Consider the following 27,414-nt stretch of genomic DNA (forward strand, 5'->3'; position numbering starts at 1 on the left):
GAGTATCCGAGTATCAAACTTCACCGTTAAAGTGTTAGTCCTTAATCATTAGGTAGGTATTCTGGTACAGGGTACTCATTACTTATTGGTCATTAGAAACTTTATTAATATTTCTCATAAGTCATAACTCATAAGTTATAACTTAATATATAGAAATGGGTATAATATACTATTATATTACATTATTACGATATAAAATATAAATCCTTGTCGTTGCGTCGACGGAAATTAAAATAGCACGAACACCGAAGACTGAACAATAAAATCATTTATGAATTACGATGCGGGTCGGGACTATTGTAATACCTAGTACTTACCTACAGCTAAAATGTATAATAATATATTACCATATTAATATGACGTTACGATATTATTTTAATGATAATTATTTATAACAACAATAAATGATAAGATAGTTGACATACGAATAGATTATTAAAATACGTCATTTGATTATACCGAAAACCCCAAATGTCTGAAAAGTCAAATAATCGTATAGTCGAGAGTCGACAGCCGGTATCAGTGTTTCATTTTCATATTGTGAATAATGTGAAGACTTGAAGTGAATTGTGATTTGCATTTGTTATACAGTACTACAGTAGTTATAACCGTATAAAAAAAAAAAACTGCAGTCAGTATTATTTTCTTAAACTTAATAGTAAATTATAAATTTACTTGTAGGTATGTATAAGTATAATTAAAAATTAAAGTACCTAAATATATCTGTTAAAAAAAAAAATTGATGGTTAAATAAGAATTTTAATTTTATCTGGAACTAAAAAAGGAACTAGTTCTTTTTCCAAAGGAACGACAAAGGAACGAATTCTTTTTTTTTAAAAAGGAACAAGGAACGGAACGAATTCCTTTTTTTTTAAAAGGAACAAGGAACGGAACGAATTCCTTTTTATAAGGAACTTGACAAACACTGACAATGACTACGATGACATAGAAAAATAGCATATATATATAATAATAATAATATGCAATAAAAGTATAAAACATTATATAGTATATACTATTACTATAGCAAATGTTATAATTTGGCTCAACACTGCAAGACTTGTGGTATGTAGCTTAATATACAATGCTGTTAATTTATTCTTCACAAAAAAAATTCTGGTTTGTTAATTTGCTATAATGGTATAATGAAGTTGAAAAACATAATATATTATGAAATGCTAAGTCGATGCATTAGTTTTGAAATTTTAAAGAATCTTGATTCATTTTTCTTGTTGATGTAACCATGTAGATAAAAATGATAAATTGAAAAATATTTGTCTACCAAATTGTCTTAAAGTTTTTTTTCGATAATCGAACCCACGATTTAATGCTTATGGAACGATTTTTATAGTAAAATAGTTAATCATTCATTTTAATTTTAATCGCTTTTGTCATCCATCCCAAAAGCTCACCTAATGGCTAAAACATGCAGTGCCATAACTAAATGCAAAAAACATTTGTTATTTATGAATATGTAATGTTTTTAATTTACTCGATTGTATTTTATACAGTCCAATGTCTCTAGCTATTATACATTTCACAGATGAAATAGCTAATATGCTCTTAGTTGATATATTTTTTGATTAATTATAATATTAAATATATTACGTAAAAATGTAAAATGTTTAAGTATCTTGTGTATACTTTTGTAGTTTTGTATACGTACAGTAATTTTAAAAATATTGTCTTAAAAATATAGTTATATTTCTTTTGACGTATAGCCAAATCATAAAATAATATTATTCAGTGTGACGAAGTCATAATTTAACCTTTCAATTGAAAGTCAAGTCAATACCTATATTATGCTGAAACGTTCATTGCTATTTAATATTTATAAATATTATACATTTTATAGATTAGAAAAAACAGTTTGCAATAAAATAATATTTGGATAAAAAAAATTAAATTCTGAAAATGAAAATCTTAAGTATTTATTTAATTATATATGTAAGTATACGCTATACGCCAAAGACGGTACGTATCCTTATATTTTATTACTAAACTACGTACCTAATAAAAAGAACATTAGGTAATTTACTGGGCTAAAAATAAAACTAAGGAAACAAATGTTTTACTGTATTATGATATAATACTATATTGAGTATTTACATGACAAACATTTAATTGTTAAAAAAATCTTTAAAATTGTTTTCCAGATGTTATGCTTACAACTAATACATTCAAATACTACTTAGTAACCTTAATAATACGTTTCAAATTAGTTTTTAAAATTAAAACTACTTTAAATTAAAAAATTAAATTATATACCTGTGTGGTTAAAGAAAGATAATATGGGAAATATAATATTTACTGGTTGAGATGTGAATATATTTTAGATGTCGAAGATGTTCGAAGATATTCGAGGATTTTAACCGAAATTATTAAAACATAATATGTTAAAAATGTATACTTATGAATTTTTTAAATTGGATTATTTTTAGTAAATCGTATTAATATATTTTATTTTAAATCTTATTTATTTAAATTTATTGTATTTTGGGGTCTCAATTCCTTAATAAAATTGTTGTAACTTATTATAAGCAGCATTTCATGGGAAGTAAAGCTTATAAATTATAATAAAATGTAGGTACACTATTATATACTAATGAGTTTATAAATAATGTCACTTTTAGTGTTCAAATTTATTTTAAAACGGCTATAGGTTATATCTCCGACCTAGCCACACTGGACTTGGCGGATTCCTATCTTATTGAAACTGGAGGGGAGAGTAGCTTGATGTTCAACGGATGAAAAAAGTACACGCAGAAGACGTTTAGAGAAGACGTTTGAATGGGCACGTCACTATAGTTTCAGTTACAAACCTTAAAATTACACTATCGGAGCTTATTGTGCAGGTAAGTAATTTATTTATTTATTTTATTCTTATTTTTTTTTCTACAATAATGAATTCAAGTTAATTATAATGATTTATAAGTATTCACATTTATTAGGTAGCTTTTTAATGTACTAAATGTATGTGTTATTAAATTTAAAATTACATATTATTTTTATCAGTACCTACCTATGTAATAAATCATAAATAAAACAATTATATCATGGTTTATTACTAGGGCTAAAATTTATATGCAATACAAATTCGTAAAGTAGGTCCCTATGCATTTAGTTTATTAAGAATATGCAAAATATGCAATTTAAAATATGACACTTTATGGTACTTACAACAGCTCGATAACAAATACCTACTAAAAATATTAGTGTTTTTTCATCATTCTTAAAATCTAAATTAGAAAGTTTTTCAACTTAGGTAATGTTAAAGTTTTGACCTAATACTTTGTATTTTTGGCATTTTTAAAGACAAAAGTCAAAATGAACAAACAACACGTAACGCAACGCACAGTACCTACACTATAGTTATCTCAAAAAGTCAAAACACATACTAATTTTACTATAGATAGTGCAGTTTTAGAATAATCTTAAATATTAAATCTAATCTACTGTTGCAATTGAATGAGTACATTATGATAATTAAGATAAAATACAAATTAAATGACTATAGTAGTAATTAGTAAATTAAATACAAGGTCACAAGGGTATTTTTTGGATAGATATTATAATATTCTATTTTCTTCTCTCGCCAACCTGCACCACTGCTCAAATATATTATAAAACCGCCATTTGCTTCAACGTGACGTTATTAATTGTGGACATTATAGTCAACAGCGCTACGGAAGTTATCAGAAGTTGACAAAAAAAAAAACATGTCAATGCATATAAATTATAAATCTTAACCCTATTTATATTACGAAATATAACTTTAAAAAGTATTGAGGGGTGTCCTTACTTCTTATTACAGTGAAACTTCCATTTAACGAACTTCCATTTATCAACATTTTCCATTTAACGAAATATTTTTGAGAACCAAACCAAATCAGAACCAAATTTATTCAATTCTATTTAACAAAATTCCCTATAATATGAATTTTTTTATGTCTGATGAGACTTCGTATTATGGAAGTTTCACTGTATTAGATGGCCTGGTAAAAATAAAGTACCTATGTATAATGTCTCTATAAGGTACACCACAAACTACAAAGCCCATAGGTAATGGCACTGGCCTACTTAGGAGAGGAAGCGGGGACTAGTCCGCTCTCGCTACAAAATATAGCTCCCCGCAAATAACTCTTTTTGATTTGAATATAAGAACCCCTATACGGAGAATGAAGTATGAAGTATTTTAAATTAATAATTTGTGAGGGATCTATTACATTAATATCAGTCCCTAAAATTGCGTGTAGTACGACACACCTTATTGTGTAGTAAAAATTTAAAAGTGTGTTATTCAAATTAAACCCTTATAATATTGTGTATAGGTTTTAGAGCTCCACATTTCTTTTTATATTTTAATGGGTTTTTTACGTTTTAATTATTGTTTACATTCTACACAGACATCCAATAGGTTAGGTAGGTTAGGTACATTGAACAATATTTTGTGTTGTTACTAATCATTAGTTATTATTATTCGTATTTCATTGTTATTGATAGTAGCTATTTTATAATACTGCAATTGGCTTAGCCATCACTGTTAGTATTACTATTTATACTCAGTATTAATTCTAACCAGACACTTATAAGCGGACATCTTATATTCACTGGGTTTTTGTATGTCATACGGTCACTCTGTCACCGGTGTATTAAGTAGGTACCTAAGTAATTCCTTATAGTTTACTAGTTAAGTTTTTAGTAATAGTTTTTTTATTTCTACGTTTTATACCACGAACTTAACAATGAATATATGATTAATAAAAGTAAATGGTACCTAAGTCCTAAGTAATACTTATGGCTTACTTATTAAATATAGTGGTACCTGCCTCTCTTTACTTCTATTTGACGAAACTTTATATTACAACGAAATTTGCATACTTAGGATAATTTAAGTGTATTTTTTTATTTTTATTTAGGTATTTATCTATATTATATATTATTATTTATACGCATTTGGTACATAAATATACATTTTGTACCTACATTAAATATCACTGATATATATTATTATTGATTGTAATTGATTGTAAATTTATACTTTTAATTAATACTATGATTTTTTTTTTTTTTTTGGTAACTTCAACTAATTCTAGTAAATTATTAGCTGAAAATGTAGCTATTAACGTTGATTAAATTAATATATAAATTAATTAATAATAATTTAATTTTGTTCACAGTAATGAAATAATATAATTATAGGCACATATTGTTATTTAATTTATATTATGTGTTAAAGATGTGTTTTTGTTTGAAAGAAGTATAATTGGTGCTAGTTTTTAGAGCATTGATTTTTTATTTAGATTTAAGTATTTAACCGATGTAAGACTACCTATTCGTGTAGTACGAATAATTGGATATTTTAGGGACTGATTATTATTATTATTAATATTATTATATTATATTAGGTATTATCAGTTAAAATTGTTATGGTTGAGCCGTTGTTACAATGGCTTTATGTGTTTTATCATTCAGTTTTTCAAATAAAATTTAAAAAACATAATTTGTTTTTTCGTAGAAAACAAAATTATACAGTAGAATAATAATACATAATATACACATATATATGTTTGTATGTTTATCGACTTTATTGCTATCTACTCTGAGAAGAAATTAAATTCTCAGAAAAATTATATTTAAACAAGTTTAATTTTTACAAATTCATATAAATTTTGACGTTTCGTGTGACTGCAGTATTCAGTCTATAGACTATAAAATATATGAAATATTATAATAAGTTGATTCCGATTGTGTATGATTCTTTATACATAAATGTATTAATAATATGATACTAAATATGAAACCTAACCTATATATTATAGTTTCTATTAACATTTAGAATAAAATAATGTAGTTTTATTTATTATTTGGAATTAATACACAATATTTATGCACTCTGCAGTGGGGTTTTCATCAAATGTTTGATTCGTATCGAGAAAGTTAATCATATTGTGTGGCTAGAAAGTAATAACCGTTGCCTGTGGTATCTATATCATTTATCTAAGTACATACCTATAGGTACCTATTATTTGGATATTTCATATGGGATAAGTAAATTATAATTATCAACCTACAGTAAGTAGGTACCTACTGTAAACAATATTAAAATATCAATGCATAGAAAGTTACATTTTTTTAAACTTGTTTCAGTTTAGTTGGTTAAAAAAACACAAAAATTTTGGTCAACGGTACTTAAATGTTCTTAAGCTGACGATTAAATAACTGCGTTTTTTTTGTCTGCAAAGACACTTTTTATAGTAGAATAACTGCTCAGATCTTTCACTTCAAGGTAGGTTTCTAGTAGCAAATTGGATCTGGTTTGTACTTTATCAAAAGTAGATATTCCCTACTACCTAGGTGGCTAGGTACTAATTTTATACACTTATATCTAACGGGTTTGTCGGTCGTCGTCGTCCCATATTGTAATAATAATGATAATATAATTTTTTATAGGAATTTAAAGTTACATTTAAAGTTTAAGTTAAAAATAACTATTTTAGTTTATTCAAAACATTTTATTCGTAAGGCCTTGAAACTTTTTACTTTTACGTATTTATACAAATATACATATTGATATTTACTTTAGGTAACCTTTACCTATATATATAATAGTTTTCAAAATGTTTAGATTCATTTTAAGCCATTTAACTATTCACTCAGTTTTTACGATACGTCTGTATTAATCTAGATTTATACTAATTTATAGTAATATTTTATTATTATTATTTTTATTTATTGAGCTTGAGCCCGGCAATTTAGGACATTAGCTGTTGGTCTATTTGTTTTGGTTGTAGGTTGTTGTTAGTAGGAGGAGGTAATGGTTGAAAACACGTTTTGTATGTGTGGCAAGGATTCGTGGCTAAAAATCATGGGTGGTCAGTGGTCACCCATCCGGGAACTAGCAACGCCGGCCGTTACGTACACTCAGTGCATTTCCACAGTTGAGTGTACGCACTGCGCCACACCAAGCAACAATATTAATGTTATATATATATGCGATTTGTTTTGGTCAAAAATGTGTTCAACCTACTGTATTGCCCGGTATTGGCGGTATTGGTAAAATAAATTACAAATAAAATATCCTTAGACTGGTTAGACCTTAGAAATATTCAATGATACCTATTATTATTTTAATTATTATAAGATTCCTATGTTAATACAATTAATGAATATAAATATTAAATACAGTTTAATACATTTTTAAAAAATAAAAGTTAAAAATTATCTAATAATAAGTAGCCTAAGACTAAATAGGTACCTCGTATCTACCTACCTAATTTATATATTCACAGACCATTGGCGCAACTAGACATTTGAACAAGAGTGTGCTTAAGCTGTAGATTTTTTTGTGACTCAATGAGACTTAACACCATTATTTGCCTATATGCATACCTATATTAACCACTAAAACAAAACAAAAACCTTAATTCCGGGTCTACACAGGATAGTCCAAATTGTTTTTAAAAACAGAAACAAAAAAAAGTCATACTTGGTGTGGACCCAGTATAAAATGTCACTTGGAAGTATTTTTTTTTGATTTAATTTTTTTAAAAAATAGTAAAATATCTTATCAATTTATAAATAGGTAATTTGCTAAGAAAATGTTATATCATAAAAATTACTATTGTGTTATAATTGTAATTCGATAAATTATCAACTTTTTTTTCAAATTTTTTATTGATTTGTTAAGGGGTGCTAATTTTGACTTAGGGGGTGCTAAGGACCCAAATCACCCCCCTAGTTGCGCCAATGTTACAGACCACACAGATCTACTTGTCATAAATTGAAAATATAACTATAACAATCAACACTCTCACACACGCATATAGATATATTTCTACGACGGTGACATTTCGACATCGGTACCTACTTGGTTTTTTTAATTATGGCTGAATGCTGAATATATTGTAATAGTGATGATGTAGATACCCCGCAATGTACCAAACACGTCATGACTATAAATTTATTGTTTTCATTGTATTCAAACTAATATAGTTATATAGGTATATGTATAATGTAGGTATATTAATATTTAATAGTTTTATTTTTTGTTAATCCTTTTGTTCTTTATTATTGTTACATAGCCATGAAATTAGTACCTGTGTATATAGTTTCAAATCTTTGTAAATGTTTAATTATTTGTTTGTGTTGACGTGTTGTGAGTTAATATTAAGTTATAATATGGGAAAATATATTTTACCTGGGTAATATAAATGTTATGGCTTATAGGTTATAGATTATTTTTAATTTTGTACCTATATGCGTTTTAGTACCTACGGTATAAAATATTTTATTTTTATTTTCCAATACTGAAAATAAAAATTATAAATTGTATTAAATACTTTGTTGAAAAACTTTAAAATAGCTAATTTGTAAATCTAATTTCAAAAGAAAAAAGGTGGGCAAGTGGGTGTCGCTCTACTGTACAGTGGGTCACTGTAATGGATTCTGTTAAATTTAAATTCAATGATATAATATAATTGTATAAGAAAAACGATTCTGAACGAAGTATATTTGATGATATTATTGTGAATAAAGTAATTTATATATAATCTATTTACGTGGAACCTTGTTTTAAATTTTCAATCTTAAGCTATAAAAGTTAAATATTTTTTACATTTTATTGAAAATTAAAAGAAACGCATACATTTAGAAATAATAATATATATAAATATTTATATAGGTATTATGTATCTAGTAAAACATCATTCAATAATTATACCCAAACGTATAAATCACGGCATTCTGTTATATCTAATAATCTAATTCTAGATACAATTAGTTTAATTATATTATTTTTTTTACATTATTAACATTACATGTGTAATATAATAGATGTTATAATTATTTATAAAATATAATTATCAAAAATTATTTATCATGTTTTACAATATGATTTTACGTCTCTTAGAAAACGGACCGCTTACAACAATAAGAATAGGTACCTTTAAATTCAATAGATGCTACATCACACATTATAATCATCAAAATAAATATGTAAAATATTTCTCTAACGTAGCTTTAACCATGATAAAAAACATATATTTTTATTTTATCGTGTTATTTCATCATAGCTTTAACTACCTATGTGCAGATTATATATTTATATTAATATTATAGGCATGACTGCATGTCTGCATATTATAATTATATTATCATTATTAATTATTATCTTAATAATTGTTATTTGTATTTGGCCGAAGACCGTTGTCGTTTTGATTTAGTCAGTACAATTATATAAACCAAAAGTAATAATTACTTTATGATGTATAATTGCATTTAGTTGCATTACCTACTAACGACAACATATACCAAATACCAATACATCCTATAATTTTAGGTACCATCACGTATTATAGGTACCTATAGGTATGAGAAATATAAATAACAATGATAAATACAAATTTTTAATCATGTGTTGTGTTTAATTTTTTTTCCTCAGAACCAATTTTATTGATAAAATCCATCAACCATGCCGGACAGAGATACCAATTCCTCGATGAATAGTCACGACGATACGTATAAGTGTTCGCTAGGCAGCGACGACTTCATACTCGTAGAAGAAATCGTTTCCGGTCGAAAAACGAGCACCGTGGAAACCGTGCAGGGAATTTGTTTTTGTGTGAAGCAAAAACTGTGTCGGACAGTGGCTATGAAGAACGTGCGGCGTAGGGTGCCGATATTGAACTGGTTACCATGTTACTCGGTCCAAGACGGACTCGGTGACATCATGTCAGGCGTGACTGTCGGGTTGACGGTCATACCGCAGTCAATGGCGTATGCCGGGTTGGCTGGTCTGCCGCCGCAGTACGGTCTTTATGGTTCGTTTCTGGGCACGTTCATCTACACGTTCGTCGGCAGCTGCAAGGACGTGCCCATGGGACCGACGGCCATCGTGTCGCTGATGACATATAGCACGCTGCACGGCTACGGTCCAGAGTACGCCACCCTATTGTGCTTTCTCACCGGCGTCATACAGCTGGCCATGGGAGTCTGCGGCCTGGGCATAATCATCGACTTCGTGTCCGGCCCTGTGTCGTCGGGTTTCACGTCCGCTGTCGCCTTGCTGATCATCGCATCCCAGATAAAAGATCTGATCGGTGTCCACGGCACCGGGTCCAGTCTGTGGGAAATGATGTGTTCCCTTTACAGGGACATCGACACGATTAGCTACGGCGACACGGTCATCGGGGTCGGGTGCATCGTGTTCCTGTTGGTGTTGCGGGTCATCGCTGAGGTGCGTATCGGCCCCGCAGACCCGGGACAACAGAGCTGCGTCCAGAAATACACCAACAAGAGTTTCTGGCTGATTGGATCGATCAGAAATTCCATAATAGTCATCAGCTGCACCGTCATGAGTTACATGTTCATAAGTGCTCAAGACGAGCCGTTCACGCTGCCGTACAAGATCATTGGAACGATTCCGGCGGGTCTTCCGGAATTTCGTCTGCCTCAGTTCACAATGCAGCGCAACAACGAGACCATAGGTTTCTTCGACATAATGTCCACGATGAAATCGAACGTGGTCGTTTTGCCGCTAATTGGTCTACTGGAGAACATATCTATTTGCAAGGCGTTCGCCAACGGCAAGACCGTGGACGCGACCCAAGAACTATTGGCCATTGGTCTGTGCAACATCGGAAATTCGTTTGTGCAAAGTTTTCCGGGATCGGGGTCATTTAGCAGGAGTGCTGTGAACAACGCCAGTGGAGTGCGGACCCCCTTGGGTGGATTGTACACCTCGATTCTGGTGATCGTGGCTCTGTTGTTTTTGACGCCATATTTTTATTACATACCCAAAACCTGTCTAGCAGCGGTTATCATAACGGCAGTGGTGTTCATGGTGGAAGTGAGAGTCGTCAAACCGATTTACCGTTCGAAGAAAAGCGACCTGATCCCGGGGATGTTCACCTTTTTCGCGTGCCTGTTCTTGCCCTTAGAGATTGGCGTCCTGTTCGGCATAGGGCTGAACCTAACTTCAATTTTGTACCACGCGGCTAGGCCCAAAATATCCATACAAGAGTACAAGACTCGCGCCGGTTTCAAGTATCTAATGCTGACCCCGGACAGGTGTTTGGTATTTCCGTCGGCCGATTACGTCCGTAACCTGGTTACAAAGCACAGTCTTAAACGGGATATGCCGGTAGTCATAGACTGTTCCCATGTGTATGGAGCTGACTTTACCGCCGCTAAGGTCATCGAAATGCTAACCAAAGATTTCTCGGACAGGGGACAGGCTTTGTTTTTTTATAACCTCAAGCCTAGTGTGGTCGATGTGTTCAGAGGCGTCAAACCAAAGGAATTGGTGTTTTACTACAATAAAAAGGAATTGGACCGACTACTACAAAAATCGACTGAACAGCGCCACACAATGTTACAGCCGTTGCTACAGAAAAAGTGAATGCAATTCACCTAATTTCCCACCCTTAAATTGAAATAGCTTTGACTATTTTGAATTTTATTTTATTTTTTCGGTGGGGGGGAGGGCATAAATATGACCATACAAAGCTTTTGTACATAGAGTGATTATATAATATACCTATGTTAAATGTTATAGAAATGTAGTACACTGTAAACATACATAAATACATTAACCTGTAAGTCCAGTAAGATATATTATAAATCATTTTATAATATTATAGTGTCCTGGACATGTCATAAGTCATAATAATATGTCGAGGAATGGTTTCGAAGTTAATAATTTTTGTGTACCTATGTATTTCTACTTTCTAGTTATGGCAAATCCACATAGTCACGCATAAATTTAAATCATCCACAAATTAAATTGGAAAATAGATACCTACCCAATAAATTAAAATGTAGACTTATGCAAACTAGGTAGGTATCTTATCAACCTATCTACCTAGCTTATTCATCTCAATTCTCAAACATCTTAAATTACCTTAACTGTCATAGGAACCTAATGGTATTTCAAAAAGATATAATATAATATGTACCTACTTACCTAGGTAACAATATAGTAGGCGTAAATAGTGTTTGAAATTTTTTTTTTTGGGGGGGGGGGCACAGATATATACCTACTTGATATTCTTATGATGTTTTTAAATTATAGTAATTAAGTCATTAGTTTTAGTGGGGTTGGGGGGGGGGGCTATGGAAATTCTAGGGGGGCCTGACCCCCCTTATTTGTGCCTATACTTATCTACATTTACAAATACAATATAAGTAGTGGTCATTTATTGACATAGATCTCTATTTACTGCTTGGCTACTTTATAGCTCACCTATAAGTTCTTGCCCATTAATTTTCAAAAATTATGTTTCTATCGACTACTATGTCACTATTCAACAATCTATTCAACAGTTGGACCCATTACTAAATTCTTAAACTTTAGTTGTATAAAAACTAAAATTTGTTTTAATTCTCAAACCTTCCCATTATCTGCTAATATTGTATGTACATAATATGATTATACGTAACATGCACTATGCAGTGGCGGCGTGCATTTTTTTTCCTATGAAGCAACTATCTTAAATAAGTACCCACACACCAATTTTTTCACATTTTACACTTATCTTTTCACACATATAAATGCAGGTTGTATGTGATTATGCGAGTATAAATTATAAACTAGTCTAGCCGTCTAGGTGACTGGAGTTATTGGGATACCCACTCACACTTTTCCATGAGGCAGCCACCTCATAAAATAGCTATTCACGCCGCCACTGGTAACATGTTCCAATTAATAATTGTACCTGTTAATGAATAAAACTATTTTGATTTTTGTGTTATTGTGTATAAACTATAAACTAAAGATATATTATAATCTTAATATTAGTTTTAGTTATAATCTATAACTTTAAATTAGTTATACATTTCTAATTTATTACCTTGTTAAATATTAGGTTGCATTGTTGTTGTTTAAATTATGTATTGGTTTGTAACAAAAAATGTATCTATTCAATAATAATTAAGATAAAATTTTATCCACCAAGTTCAAATTGTTTATTTTGAATTATAATAATATACTAGTATTTATTTTACAATAATCAAAGGTTATAAATTAAAACTAATAAGCTTACAACACAAATAAGTGTTTACATGTAGAAACAAAGAATAATAAATAAATACAAAATTGACTAGATTATACATTTTTGTAGGTTACTATTCAGTATAGGTAAATACAATTTTTAATCAAAAATTAATTTCAATTCATTATATATTATGATTGCAATAGGTATATGATTAATATTTTTTATGGAGTTTATAGAACTTATTGAATAATATTGAATTGTTGATATTGAATAGAGATATATACATGTTTCATTTTTAATTCGGTTAAAAATATAACTAAAAATTATTTTATTTTTAATTAATTGAGATATTAATGATGAGATATAAATTATAATTGTTGTTCCTACTTAAGTTTCTGTTTCTGTTTCTAGGATGATTTGTATAACTTAAATTAACCAATAATATTTTAATTAAATTTCTGACTCAGTCTTTTATTTTTTTTTCAACTTTTAATATATTCAAACTGATTTTAATTTGATTTACTAAAAAATCTACTAATCAACAATAAATATAATAAAAATTAATTTGGAAAGTTCAGAAATTAATAATTGTAATTTAAAAATAATAATAATGCGCTAGTCATGCATTTATATTTTAAAGCAACACTTAAGGTTAAAATGTATGTTGATAAATAAACTGCAGTATTGAAACATGTGTGTGGCTACAATAATTTGTGAAAATCATGATTAAAATGAACAAACAATTTATAGCCCCTCATTTAAAATAAAATTCAACATTCATTCAAAGTTTTACAAACTAGAAAATACTAAATTCAGTATCTAATTTATCAATAAATTACATGTAGTAGATCATTATACACAATTGATTAAACCGTCAAATAGCCAATAGGATTAGTATTTATACTATATAATGTGGTAGGATTTATATACTAGAACTCAATATAATTTTAGGTATTTTATAAATTAAAATTTGAATAATTTTGTATGTGTACATATATAAACATGAATAATATGTATATAAATAGTTATTTTATGTCTTATTTATTGTTTTTAATTATTTCTTCAACATCTGTTAACAAATCAATACGTTTGAATATTTGAATGAGTAGCTTATTCTTTCTTCTCATGATGTACATCTAAAAAATGAAAAATGATGTTGAATAAACTTGTAAAAGTATTTAATAAAGGTAAAAGTATCATCAAAACAGTCAACATAAATCTAAAATATATGCATTGTCAAGATAGATGGATACATATTTAGTTTTAATTTGAGTTAAGTTAAGCAGCCTTAAACAAATCTAAATAAAAATGTATTATTATTATTAAAACTACATTTAATCCAAACTGAGCACCAGCCAATGAATCAGCAGACACTTGGTTACAATAAAAAAAAAATGATATGAAATAATACAGTATATTGATGCATTTTTTAAATTGGAGCAAAAATACTAAGTATGTATTATTTTAAAGACTAAATAATATCTTTTATAAAACAAGGTGAAATAAAATACAAAAATATTATTTAAAAAACAAAATCAAATATTAATTATAAATAATAAAAAAAGGAAATTATTAACTAAAAATGGTTTTCAGGTTTAAGTTCTAGCAATGATTACGTACAATTCAAGTGATTTTAATAATTTTAAAAGTTTAGTAATTTTTAGACATACCATCTTCATCGTCATCACTAGCATCCATAATGTCTGTGCAACATGTTGAATAGCATATTAATAGTAGGAACCCTATAGGTAATCCAAATAAAACACTAGCAACTGCAGGATTGTTAACCCAAATATTTACTAAGGACTTCTTTGTCTCATAATACATCCTGTACATCTGTATAAATACACCACTTCCTCCATATGCCTATTTAAAAATATAATTAATTAATTATTTGAATATTAAATTTACTGTAGACATATTTAGACGTCAAAGAATAAATAACTACCATACTGTATATCATAATTAAATTGCATTTACAAAAACATAAGTTATTATTACCTTTACTGACTGATTTCTTACAGCTTCTAGAAATAAAGTAATTGATTCAGGTGTCAATTCATGTGGTTTTTCTTCTGGAAAATGATGATGTCTAGTAGATGAATTGTAAATGATTAATGATGGCAGGGTTACATCTGATGAAGTAATAGAATTGGCGAATTCTGGTGAACCAATCCATCCAAATTGAAAGTTCCTAAAAAGTAATATGATTTAAATAACTAATTTCAGCTTAAATGCATATATATATAATATGTTACCTATGAAAACGTTCTCTATTCTTCACAATCACTGATTCTACCATTTGAAGAAACCTAAGAAAGACGACCAATTAATATATTTTTAATAAATCCATAACAAATATTAGATTCTGAGCGAAGCGATGAATGTATTGATTTTACAATGATGTTTTTTTTTTATTTTTTTTTTGTGTCTGGCATCACCTTTTAGGACAGTAAAAGTGCTTGGATTTTCTTCAACAGTAACTTTTGAGATAGAAAAGTGAATCTAGTTGGTACTTTGAGGGGGTCAAAGTAAACATTACCCAGTAGTTTTTAAAAGCGACATGAAAAACAAAAGAAAAATTAAGGAAAAACGGGAATTTTTACGCAAAATCTGTTTTCGAGAAAATCAATTTTGGTTTTTGGTGCAACACTAAAACAAATAACCGTAGGTACATGCAATTTTGACTGAATGTTTATATTAGCATTTTCTATACACCATAACATTTTCCAAATATTTTGACTTATTTTGAGCTGTTTACGGACATTTTCAGTTTCCATTTTTTTATAAAAATCAATAAAATTCTATTTGTTGGTTAAAAAAGCTTGAATATTTAATAGAAGGCTCCTGGTTATTGTTTCAAAAACGGATGAAAAAAATTAAAAATCCTTAGTCATAGTTTTTATTTATAAGCATTTAAAGTTCTAATCTTGACAAAATACGGAAAAATCACGAAAATTAGCAAATTATTTTGAGTTGAGAATTCATAAAACTTTTTCTTTTTAAATCTAAGATTTGAAAATATAATACAAGATTATCCATAAGTTTGTCTACCTTTATCAAAAAGAAAAATGTCTACAAGAAAGTCAAATTAAATTTTTATGAGCGTTTGAAATTCACTCGATTTCTCATGTAACGATTTTGTTATTTTGTTGTTATTCAAAAACGAATAACTGTAGATACATAAAAATTTTAATAAATGTTTATATTTTTATTTTATATACACCATACAATTTTGAAAATATTTTGACTCTTTTTAAACTGTTTACGGACATTGTCAGTTTTCAATTTTTTTAGTTTTTTGTTCTATAAATATCAATAAAATTTTATTTGTTGGGTAAAAATACTTGAAAATTGAATGCAAGGCTCCTGATATATTTTTATAATAGCAGTTGAAAAATATTGAAAATACATGGGCACAATTTTTTAGATTCTGAGCGAAGCGATGAATGTATTGATTCTACAATGATGTGTGTTTTTTTTTTATTTTTATTTTTATTTTTGTGTCTGTCATCACCTTTTAGGACAGTAAAAGTGCTTGGATTTTCTTCAATAGTAACTTTTCTGATAGGAAAGTGAATCTAGTTGGTACTTTGGCAAGTCAAAAGTAAAAATGTCCTAGTAGTTTTCACAAACGACGTGAAAAACAAAAGAAATATTAAGGAAAAACGGGAATTTTTACGCAAAATCTGTTTTCGAGAAAATCGATTTTGGTTTTTGGTGTAACTCTAAAACAAATGACCGTAGGGACATGATATTTTGACTGAATGTTTATATTAGCATTTTCTATACACCATAAAATTTACAAAATATTTTGACTCTTTTTGAGCTGTTTACGGCCATTGTCAGTTTTCAATTTTTTCAGTTTTTTTTTCTATAAATATCAATAAAATTTTATCTGTTGAGTAAAAAAGCTTGAAAATTTAATAGAAGGCTCCTAGGTTATTGTTTCAAAGGCAGATGAAAAAAATTAAAAATCCTTAGTCACAGTTTTTAATTATAAGCATTTAAAGTTCAAATTTTGACAAAATACGGAAAAATCACGAAAAATAGCAAATTATTTTGATGAGAATTCATAAAAATTTTTCTTTTTAAATCTAAGATTTGAAAATGTAATATAAAATTACTCATAAGTTTGTCTACCTTTATCAAAAAAAAAATGTCTAGAAGAAACTTAAATTAAATTTTTATGAGCGTCTGAAATTTATATTTTTACAACATTTGATATTTACTCGATTTCTCATGTAACAATTTTCTTATTTTATTGTAATTAAAAAACGAATGACTGTAGATACTTGAAAATTTCACTGAATGTTTATATTAGCATTTTCTATACACCATAAAATGTTGAAAATATTTTGACTCTTTTTGAGCTGTTTACGGACATTGTCAGTTTTCAATTTTTTTAGTTTTTTTTCTATAAATATCAATAAATTTTTATTTGTTGGGTAAAAAAGCGTGAAAATTTAATATAAGGCTCATGATATATCGTTCTAATAGCAGTTGAAAAATATTAAAAATACATAGGCACAATTTTTTTTTATAAGCATTTGAAGTTCAAATTTTGACAACATTTATCAAATTTATAATTTATTAATTATTTTGTAGTTAAAAATTTATAAATTTTTAACTTTTATGGCTAAGGATTGAAAATTTAAAACAAGGCTCCATGTAAATAGGTTATATATAAATTACTTTATTCAAAATAATATCATCAAAATATATACTTTGTAATATCATAGGCTGACTGACCGTTTTCGCTCAGAATCATTTTCTTATACAATGATATTATATCATTGAATTCAAATTTAACACCATCCATTACAATGACCCACTTGTAACCTACTGTACAGTAGAGTGACATCCACTTACCCAACTTTTTTGATTTTTTTTTTTTAGTTTTAAGTTTAATATAAATACCTACACAAAAACATAACAGTATAACAAATATTTTTACTATAAAATCAAATCGTGGCAATTACTTTTCACAGTGGAAACCAACTTAGATAATATTATAATATATAATGTTGCATAAAATAATGGGAATCAATAAGATAATTAAGAGTTCTATTTATAGATATAAAAACTCATTTGAATGTAGTAAATTAATAATATTTTTAACATTATTCATACTTACTCTGAATGGTGCGGAGGTAACTTTTCAATTTTATTCTCTTCCACTAATGCTAAAACTAAGTACTTGTTGGTCTCCAACATATGGTGAATATTTGATCGAGTTACTTTAACAAAAGTATCAAATCTTTCTGTGTTTATCCATTGTGTCAAGCTTGTATTGAAGTCCATATCCCATTCCTCAGCTAATATTAGATATAACATAATAAAAACTTTTCAATGTTTAATCATAACTCATTTACCATTGAAAGAGTAGTGTTGTTCTTCTTTATACACCACAACTGCAGGAGTTTCTCCAAAAACAAAATGCTATAAATAAGTATTTATATAATATATACACAAGGTAGGATGGATAATTTATCATTCACATATTATGATGTAGAACCAGTTAAGAAATATATTTACAATATTAATATTATTAATTAATTGATAAATACCTGTTTTCCAGTTATTTCAGGTGTAATATAAAAATAAGAATGTGCTTGATATTGTTTCGCCAAATCATAAAAGAGGTCCTAGGAAAATAATATACAATATTTAAACAATTTATATTTTATTAGAATTATAAAATTATCAAGTACCCAAGTATGGCCAACACTTTTTCCAATAAACATAAAGAAGTTTTTATTTGTTTGTTTGAGCATTTCAATGTCTTTACTATCAGTGACCTCTTGAACGGGAGGACGAGCCAAGCGCTTTGCAAAATGAACCATTTCTTCTGTAGATCGTTCGCTATTAAATTTAAATTCACCTTCTCTATCTCTAAAGCTATAGGGCAATATAAAATATAATCATTAATATTAGAAATACTGAACTACAAAGTGACAATTGCAGATAAATTGATAACATACAACATTATTGTAGGATACCCTGACAATCCAAACTCTGAAACTACTCTTTTATATCTTGTACAATCTATTTTGCCAACTCTTATATCAGAGTGGTGTAATGCTTGAGCAACATGACGCCAGATAGGTTCTAACCTCTTACAATGGCCACACCATGGAGCATAAAACTTAAAACAACATTTGATAACAATTATAACAGTTGTAAGTTTTAACTTATAATTAAGTATTACTAGTTGAATAACAAACAATATAGACATTGACGGACAGTACTGCTATAGCAGTATTATGAAAATGTTATGTAGTAAATTGAAGAATTGTATATTATGGCATTACAGCTATAGCAGTAATATTATCTATGGTATCAAATTATAGAGGACATTAAACTGCCACATTGCGTTGCTTTAGATATTGGGGCACTGACATATTTCAAAGAAAATTATATCAATTAATAATAAATGTTCTATTTTAAGATTTTTGGTCTGTTCATTCATTTGTCATAAATTTTATCTACACCAATAAGCTGATACGCAGTACATAATGTATAATAATGCGTTGAGCAATCACAGAACAATATTAGTCGTAACTATAGCGTTACATAGCAATTTCAATATACATACACACTGCCATAACAGTAATAAAAGTGTTATATTGGCCAGTTTTGAAAATTAAAAAAAATGGTTAATATCCGTCAATGTGTTAATAGCAATTTTATAATTAAATTATTCATGATTACCATTATAAACCAATGTCCATCGTTTTTCATTTCAATGAACCTAAAAAAAAAAATATGAATTATTTAATATCGATCAGTACAAATTATAGTATGTAATAATAGTTATTAATTACTAATTACCCATCACTAAGTTCCAATACTCTTGATGAGCGTACGTCTTTTAGTAGAATAACAGATACTAAAACATTATAATAATTGTAAATATTATGCAATTTAAACTATAAAAGTATAACAATATATTGTATTCATAACAACACAGACACATAATCAAATCCTTACAAGTTTTTTTTCAAATGCCACAATTAGTTTTACTAGGTAATAATGTAATATTAAACATTCAAATGTCAATGAAGTAATTGTTTTATGAAGAACTTAAACAGTTTTTCTGTTTAATTGTTGTGTATATTCAGAAATGTTAAATAAGTAGATTAATAAAAGCTAAAATGTTTCTTCCATACATGAGGATTTTTTAATTGATAAACTAAAAAAATATCAAGTTTCAATTATGGCCACAATTTTAGTGGACATATTTAGAAATATTTGATATCCTTCTAAAATATTTAAGTCAGTTTAGACTTGGGTCTTATCAATTTCAAAGGAACTTTGGTTGGACGTCATTTAAAATTTCTTTGTTGGTTTTAACCATTTAAATAAATTGGATCACCATAAGTGCTATGTATGCGTATGTGAATAAATATTACTGACTATCAGTATAATTTAAATAAATAAATAAATAAATATTATATCTTTCTTATTATGATTTTAAAGGAAAAATTGAAAGATAAATAATAATGCACGATTATTGTTATTTGAATTTGATAAAATAATCAATATCTACCTAATGGTTCATAAAGAAATATATTTCAAAACAATACCTAGGTAGTATAATGTTAGAAATTAATATAATTTCTAAAATTTTAAGACTACAAGGTTATGAATTATGTTAGAAGTTACTAATATATGAGTCTTGATTAACTTCAAAATTGTATCATGTTTCACACATTTCTTATACCTATTTAATAATAATATCAGTAAGTAACACTTACCAATAAAACCCAGAGAAAGAGTTGTAGTTAATATATTAGAGATCATCATTTTTGAATTATATTTCTCTTACTATTATACTACTAAGTTCAAAACTAAATGTTGTTTAGTATATTTTAAAGTCAATTGCATTTGACAGACATTTTACAGATTACACACATTTCTCAAATTATATACCTAGATAATTAAAAAAAATGTATGCATTAGTAGAATAATTTAAAACTGAATTTAAAGTAAAATCGTTACATAAGTACATAACAGATCACTGTTGAGTATTGGGTATTGACATAATAATTAACTAATAAGTGGAAATAGAAAAGTACAACTTAGTAGGTACATACTACACAGTACATACTACATAAGTGTTTACTGTTTAATGTTTATGCAATTATCAGTTAACACTTATCAAGTTATCACCAAAGTCTACAGAGGACTTTGTAAGTTCATACCACGGTAAAAGTATAGTAGTACTAAAAATACAGAAATTACACCCTTGAAACACTCACTCGAACCACAGATATCTATATACTAACCACGGACCACGATTCAAGATATAATCATAGAACAATAAATGATATAATGGACTGGTAACGACATGGTGGGCGGGTGACGGCCCGCAAAAGGTTCCTCTGTTATCATCTACACTTATAATTGAATGTTTTCAGCCCTACCAGTGTCACATTTTATATCTCAGTTCGTGTTTTATACAGATGGTGCTGTAAACTCTCAATTAACGATCGTCTCGGGAGCAAAATTGCGCCACCAATCAGAATCGTTCACATTTGTTATCACTATTTGTGGAAATCACGTTTCTTATCATCCTTTATAAAAATTATAACGTGATAATATAATAATCATCAATCATACAGGACGTTAATGATGGGTACTTTCTATTCATTTTAGTGAACTGATTCATGTGATTCAACTCATTAAAATGTCATTGAATCACTGAATCAATTCATTATATTTACATTTTATAACTGTGACTAATATTTTAAACCTAGGGGCTAATAAATATTTAAATATAATCAGTGCCGCAACTTGGTACATATTGGTGGGTGTGCGACCAAATATATAGGGCCCATGTATAGAGGCAAAACTACAGGGGAGGGGAGAGGGGGGGCTATAGCCCCCACCCCCCAACTACGATTCAGACCCCTCCAAAAAATATTCCTTATTTATTTAGATATAAGGCGTTTATAGGTTATTTTAAATTAATAGTTTTGTTAGGTGTGCTGTAGCCCCCCAGAATTTTTAAGACGAACGTCTCTCCAGCACCACCCATTCAAAAATTTTACAATTTTTTTTTACAGGAAATTAGCATGTAATTAGCATGAATTTGCATGACTATCGCCAAAATTTGCATGACAAAGTATACAACTCTATGACAAAAAATGATGTGCGGTGCTGGAGAGACGTCTCACCAGCACCACCCAACGTGAAAAATTAAAAATAATAACAAACTCGATATACCAAAATGTAGCACGTGATTAGCACGAATTTGCACGATATACCCGGAAATTCGCACGTGTCTGGTTCGCGAACAAACCACGTTCGACTATTTCGCGCGTTTTTTTTATAAGCATTTAAAGTTCAAAAATCACGAAAGTTAGCAAATTATTTTGAGTTGAGAATTCGTAAAAATTTTTCTTTTTAAATCTAAGATTTTAATTTTGGTAATAATATAAAACTGTGTACAAAGTTAAATTCGAGTTGCACCAAGTTTATATTTTTAAATTAAAGGTTTTCGAAACGTAATTTCTGGTTAAGAAAATTTTGAAATAAAGTTCCCCATTTGATATTTTAATTAATTTAACTTTAGTTTTACTCAGACGCATCCACGTTGAATCAAAATCAACATATAATTTTGCTTTATTATCCCAATTTAATAAGTTTTCGGCCTCTTCTCAGGCAGCTGAAGCTGGTTGAATCATAAAATACCTCCTACCTCCATTGGTATAGGCACCTATTGTATAAGTACAGGTATGAAGTATTTTATTCCCCACTCATTACACTTCTGCAGTATTATATTTAAGTATTTATTAGAACTTTACACAGAGTTTTTCAAACGTTTAATAGAAATTTCGTAAACAATCTTATTAAATTTTATTTTTTAAAATTGGTTACACTTGGAGGTTGGAATTTTTTTAAATAGATAACAATTTATTGTCAAGTTATTTTAATGTAGTACCTATACAATTTGAATTCAGTTAATCAAAATGTTTTATTTGTACATTTTATGGTATACAAATGCTTTGATAATTTATTTTATTATACTGTATAAATCAGAAGCTCACACAATACAACTGTATTTTGATTGACTGCTTTTGACTTTTTGATAGTGTCATCAAATAATTCCCAATTATTAGGCCCTCTTTTACAGTACGCTACATAGTGACCAACAGATGTGCGCAATCTACTTAGCCCTTTAGGATTATGTTATTTAGGATTATATTAATACCTACGTTTCTACTCATAAATTATACTATGTATAATTTATTATTTTACTTATTTTATTTAAAATAGTATAATGGCTTTTGGGTTTACTACAGCGCCAACACCTCTCTTCAATTTTTTTTTTTAGTACTGTAACTCTAGTTGAATAATTTGTATTGACTTGAAAATTGATAATTTGGTGCCCCATGAATAATCATTCTTTAATGAACTAAATATTTTGAATAGTTTTTTCTGTTTAAGTTTCGGGGCATTTTAGTTTGAACTTCGTAATGTGTGTTTCTACTGTCAAATTTTTTCCAAACTTTTATTTTTGTTTTCTAAAATCAATTTGCCTGCGGGCGCCAACACCTCCCTTCAATTTTTTTTTTATGATTTTAACTCTAGCCAAATTTTTTAAACATTAACAATCTGGTACCCTTTGAATAATTCTTTAATGAACTAAATATTTTGAATAGTTTTTTCTGTTTAAGATTTTGGAGATTTTAGTTTGATGTTTGTAATGTGTAATCCAACAATATAATTTATATAAATTTTTTTTTGTATTCTAAAATGCATTTGCCGGCGGGCGCCAACACCTTCCTTCAATTTTTTTTTATAATTTTAACTCTAGCCGAATTTTTTAAACATTTTTAGTACTGTAACTTTAGTTGAATATTTTGTATTGACTTGAAAATTGATAATTTGGTGCCCCATGAATAATCATTCTTTAATGAACTAAATATTTTGAATAGTTTTTTCTGTTTAAGTTTCGGGACATTTTAGTTTGAACTTCGTAATAATTTTCAAATTTTATAGAATTGAGGAAAATTTGAAAAACCGGTACTGGTTCCGTTAAGGTATAATTAAATTAATCCAACTGTGATATTTAAATTAATGTTAAAGATATATTTAAGGTATTAGTGTTTTAAAACAGTCAGTACTCATCACTTTAGTCACAATGTGGTAAATCCTAGTTTTTGCACTTTTCGGAACGTTATTGACTTAGTGACAAAATAGTGATAAAAGTTGAAAGTAAGCAGTACTAAGCAGTTTTAATAAGCAAAGTTAATAACTTGAATCATAATATGATGTTGCAGATCAAAATTATATTTTAATACTACATTAAAAACCGAACAGGAATTTAACAAGTAATAACTCATAACGAGTAAGTATATATAATCATTTTTGTTTTTGTATTTTCACAAATCCACATTTATTTGTTCTTATACAGCGTTAGAAATTTTTTCAGAAATTATTTTTTTAATATTTTGGGAATTTTTTTCTGATTGCCTGGTAGATATCTTTAATGTTCTATTGTCAATCAAGGATGAAAAAAATATATATAAATTTCATTAGGTAGAAAATGAGTATGGAAGTTTTTATGCCTTCGATTCTGGGTATAAATTATGGATACGTGATTTATTTAGGAGTTATATAGAAAATAAGGCTGCGCTTTTTACAATTGATGGATGTGGTCAGTCATACTTTGACTGTGGCGTTATTCCAGAAGTATACGCAACTGTAGATTTTGGAATTTCATCAAACGGTTAGTATTACAAAAAGTCAAAGTAGATTATTTGGTGTGTGAAAAAATTTAAAAATATCATCAAAACACTGAAAGTCGTGCCAATTTATAAAATTGAATTAATAAATATTAAATTTATTGTAGATTTGAATTATAGTATATTTTTATATGTTTGTTTTAGCTTCTCAATGTTTTGACTTCATGAGAAAGGTTCAAAAAGGAGGTCCACTAGTGAACTCAGAGTTCTATCCCGGTTGGTTAACTCATTGGCAAGAATCAGTATCTATAGTCAACCCCATTGATGTTGTAAAACAAATGAAAGTAATGTTGGCAATTAATGCTTCGTTTAAAATTTTCGGTACAAATTTTGGATTCACATCGGGAGCGAATACAAATGACACCAAAGAAAGTATTGGATACTTACCACAGTTGACCTCATACGATTATAATGCTCCATTGGATGAAGCTGTAGACCCTACAGAAAAGTATTTCAAAATTAAACAGACACTTGAAGAAGCCGTGAGTTTTAATAACAGTTAACTATCCAATATACATATACAGTTTATTAATTAATTATTTTAAAGAAATATGCTGTGACAAACGAGATATCACCAAATCCCGCACCCAAAGGTGCCTATGGAAAATTCTATTTAAGACCTTTGGTTAGCATATTTGAAAAGGTTGCTCAACGTATTAAACCAGTGATCAGTGATGTTCCTTTACCGTTTGAGGACTTAGATATTAACACTGGTTTTGTAATGTATGAAACAACATTAACAGATGATCAAAAAAATGTTGAAAATCCAGTAAACCTAACTGTGAACACGGTTAGAGATCGAGCAATCATTTACCTGGATCAAGTAGAGTTACATTGCAGTTATAGTTTTAGAAACATGAGTGTTCAAATTTTTTTTTAGGTACAAGTGGGTACTATGAATCGGTTGAAAGCTAATACTACAATAAGCTTAAACATTAACCGTACTGTTCAAAACCTAAGCATTTTAATTGAGAATCAGGGAAGGATGAATTTTGGAGACTTAATTGAAGATAGGAAGGTAATAATAGCTGACAATAAATTATTTTATTCATGGTCTGAGACTGAAATAGTATAATTTATAATAGTATACTATAGTATTATAGTATAATATAATGCTTACCAGTTACCATAGAAGTTAATATTTGATAAATTGTGTATAGACTGGCGAGTGGTTACATTACCTTTTTAGAAACAAAAGTGGTAATATTTACAATCACTGAATTAGATTGTATTATGTTTATTTTATAACTACCAACTGAGTATAATTACTGAATTAAAATATTGTATGTAAAATAATACTAATTATATTTTCTAGGGAATTTTTGATCAAGTGATTCTCGGAAATAAAATATTAAGCCCTTGGAAAATGACTGCATATCCTTTGAATGGTACATCATGGATTTCTTCAATCAAATCAGTTGAAAACGTCAACAGTGTTAAATTACCAGCATTTTATAAAACACAGTTTACATTAACAGTTAACTATACAAAATGTTTAGACACTTATTTGGACACTTCAGGCTGGACAAAGGTGTGTTCTTACAAGTTAATACTGTTAAGTCGACTTTTATCCACATATTTACAATTTAAAAAATAATATTCGATATTTACAGAGTGTAGTGTTTTTAAACAATGTAAACCTTGGTCGGTATTGGCCACTTGGTGGACCTCAAGTTACACTTTATGTGCCAGCTCCTTTTTTAAAACCATCACCTTATGCCAATACACTAGTGATATTAGAACTTGAAGGTACATCTCAAGATTTGTCCGTGAAATTTGTGGATAAACCTGTTCTTGATGGTCCTATAATGACATAGATAAAATGTATGTTATATAATTGATTAAGAAAAATATATTAAAATTATTAAATGTTTGATTTATTTTATTTTTATCATATAATAATTATCGTGATTTTAAACTCTGTGTGTCATTCTATAAAACCATTCATTGACAAGCAATAATTCACAGTTCATAACATCAACTAGATAGGGCCCAGCTAGGATACCTACATAATTCATATATTGTGTATAGCAATGCAATCTAGGTATCTTGCGACGGAAGTGAGTGGATGCCACAGTATGGTCTTTGCGTTAGAAGCTTCAAATTGAGTACCTAGGTATTTTGTTGTTTTTTAAATTTTTATTTACATAATTTTTTCTAGTGATTCCATCACCACATACCAGATGACGATACGTCATCCAGTAAAAAGATTGTCCGTGGCAATAAATATATAATTCAAGTTTAAAAAGTACTCTGAACTGAAATTTGAAAGTATCTATTTTATGAAAATAACCTGAACGCACTCAAATGTGCGAGTTCGTGGTATAAACTTATATTTTAATATTATATATTCCTACTGCTTAACAAACTGTCCGTCTATTGTTGGCTCATTTTATTTTTTTTGTTCACCGAAATTATCAAAGAATTGTCAATCATTTCCGACTAATGTCGATAATTATTGGCGATTATCATAGATGATACAAAATATATTAGGTATATTATGATAAATCCATTAAACTTATATAATACTCAGTACCTATATGGTCAATTGATAAATTGTGTGTTCTTTTACAGAAATCTTTGTGATCTGCAACGTATGAATAGATACGGTTAAGTTGAATTATTATTATTTGTTTATTGTCATATTTGTATATAATAATATA

At 28.4% G+C, this 27,414-nt stretch overlaps 3 protein-coding genes across 5 annotated transcripts; 2 read left to right on the forward strand and 1 right to left on the reverse strand.

Moving 5' to 3' along the window:
* The first annotated feature begins 2,443 nt into the window (after positions 1 to 2,443).
* Positions 2,444 to 12,017, forward strand: LOC132939763 (sodium-independent sulfate anion transporter-like). The gene is made up of 3 exons (XM_061007115.1): positions 2,444 to 2,583; positions 2,663 to 2,855; positions 9,443 to 12,017. Exon 3 carries the CDS (start codon positions 9,473 to 9,475, stop codon positions 11,399 to 11,401), a length of 1,929 nt encoding a protein of 642 aa, XP_060863098.1. The 5' UTR covers positions 2,444 to 2,583; positions 2,663 to 2,855; positions 9,443 to 9,472; the 3' UTR covers positions 11,402 to 12,017.
* A 1,898-nt stretch (positions 12,018 to 13,915) lies between these two features.
* LOC132938080 (protein disulfide-isomerase TMX3) lies at positions 13,916 to 21,299 on the reverse strand. Of its 3 annotated transcripts, none has more exons than XM_061004749.1 (13): positions 21,203 to 21,299; positions 20,756 to 20,930; positions 19,830 to 19,887; positions 19,710 to 19,749; positions 18,980 to 19,143; positions 18,710 to 18,896; positions 18,566 to 18,643; positions 18,371 to 18,437; positions 18,133 to 18,313; positions 15,254 to 15,307; positions 14,997 to 15,189; positions 14,666 to 14,861; positions 13,916 to 14,131 (listed from the first exon to the last, which is right to left on the reverse strand). In XM_061004749.1, the coding sequence occupies exons 2-13, from the start codon at positions 20,802 to 20,804 to the stop codon at positions 14,106 to 14,108; spliced, it is 1,293 nt and encodes a 430-aa protein (XP_060860732.1). In that variant the 5' UTR covers positions 20,805 to 20,930; positions 21,203 to 21,299; the 3' UTR covers positions 13,916 to 14,105. The 3 variants fall into 3 exon arrangements, with proteins under 3 accessions (XP_060860732.1, XP_060860733.1, XP_060860731.1); XM_061004750.1 differs by lacking the exon at positions 21,203 to 21,299 and adding an exon at positions 21,008 to 21,152; XM_061004748.1 differs by lacking the exon at positions 21,203 to 21,299 and adding an exon at positions 21,000 to 21,147.
* Positions 21,300 to 24,494: 3,195 nt separating this feature from the next.
* LOC132938082 (beta-galactosidase-like) lies at positions 24,495 to 26,597 on the forward strand. The gene is made up of 6 exons (XM_061004751.1): positions 24,495 to 24,545; positions 24,617 to 24,735; positions 24,896 to 25,233; positions 25,299 to 25,574; positions 25,632 to 25,769; positions 26,067 to 26,597. The coding sequence occupies exons 1-6, from the start codon at positions 24,496 to 24,498 to the stop codon at positions 26,346 to 26,348; spliced, it is 1,203 nt and encodes a 400-aa protein (XP_060860734.1). The 5' UTR covers position 24,495; the 3' UTR covers positions 26,349 to 26,597.
* The last annotated feature ends 817 nt before the right edge of the window (positions 26,598 to 27,414 follow it).

The sequence above is a fragment of the Metopolophium dirhodum genome, chromosome 2, assembly GCF_019925205.1.
Source record: "Metopolophium dirhodum isolate CAU chromosome 2, ASM1992520v1, whole genome shotgun sequence".
NCBI classification, from domain to species: domain Eukaryota; kingdom Metazoa; phylum Arthropoda; class Insecta; order Hemiptera; family Aphididae; genus Metopolophium; species Metopolophium dirhodum.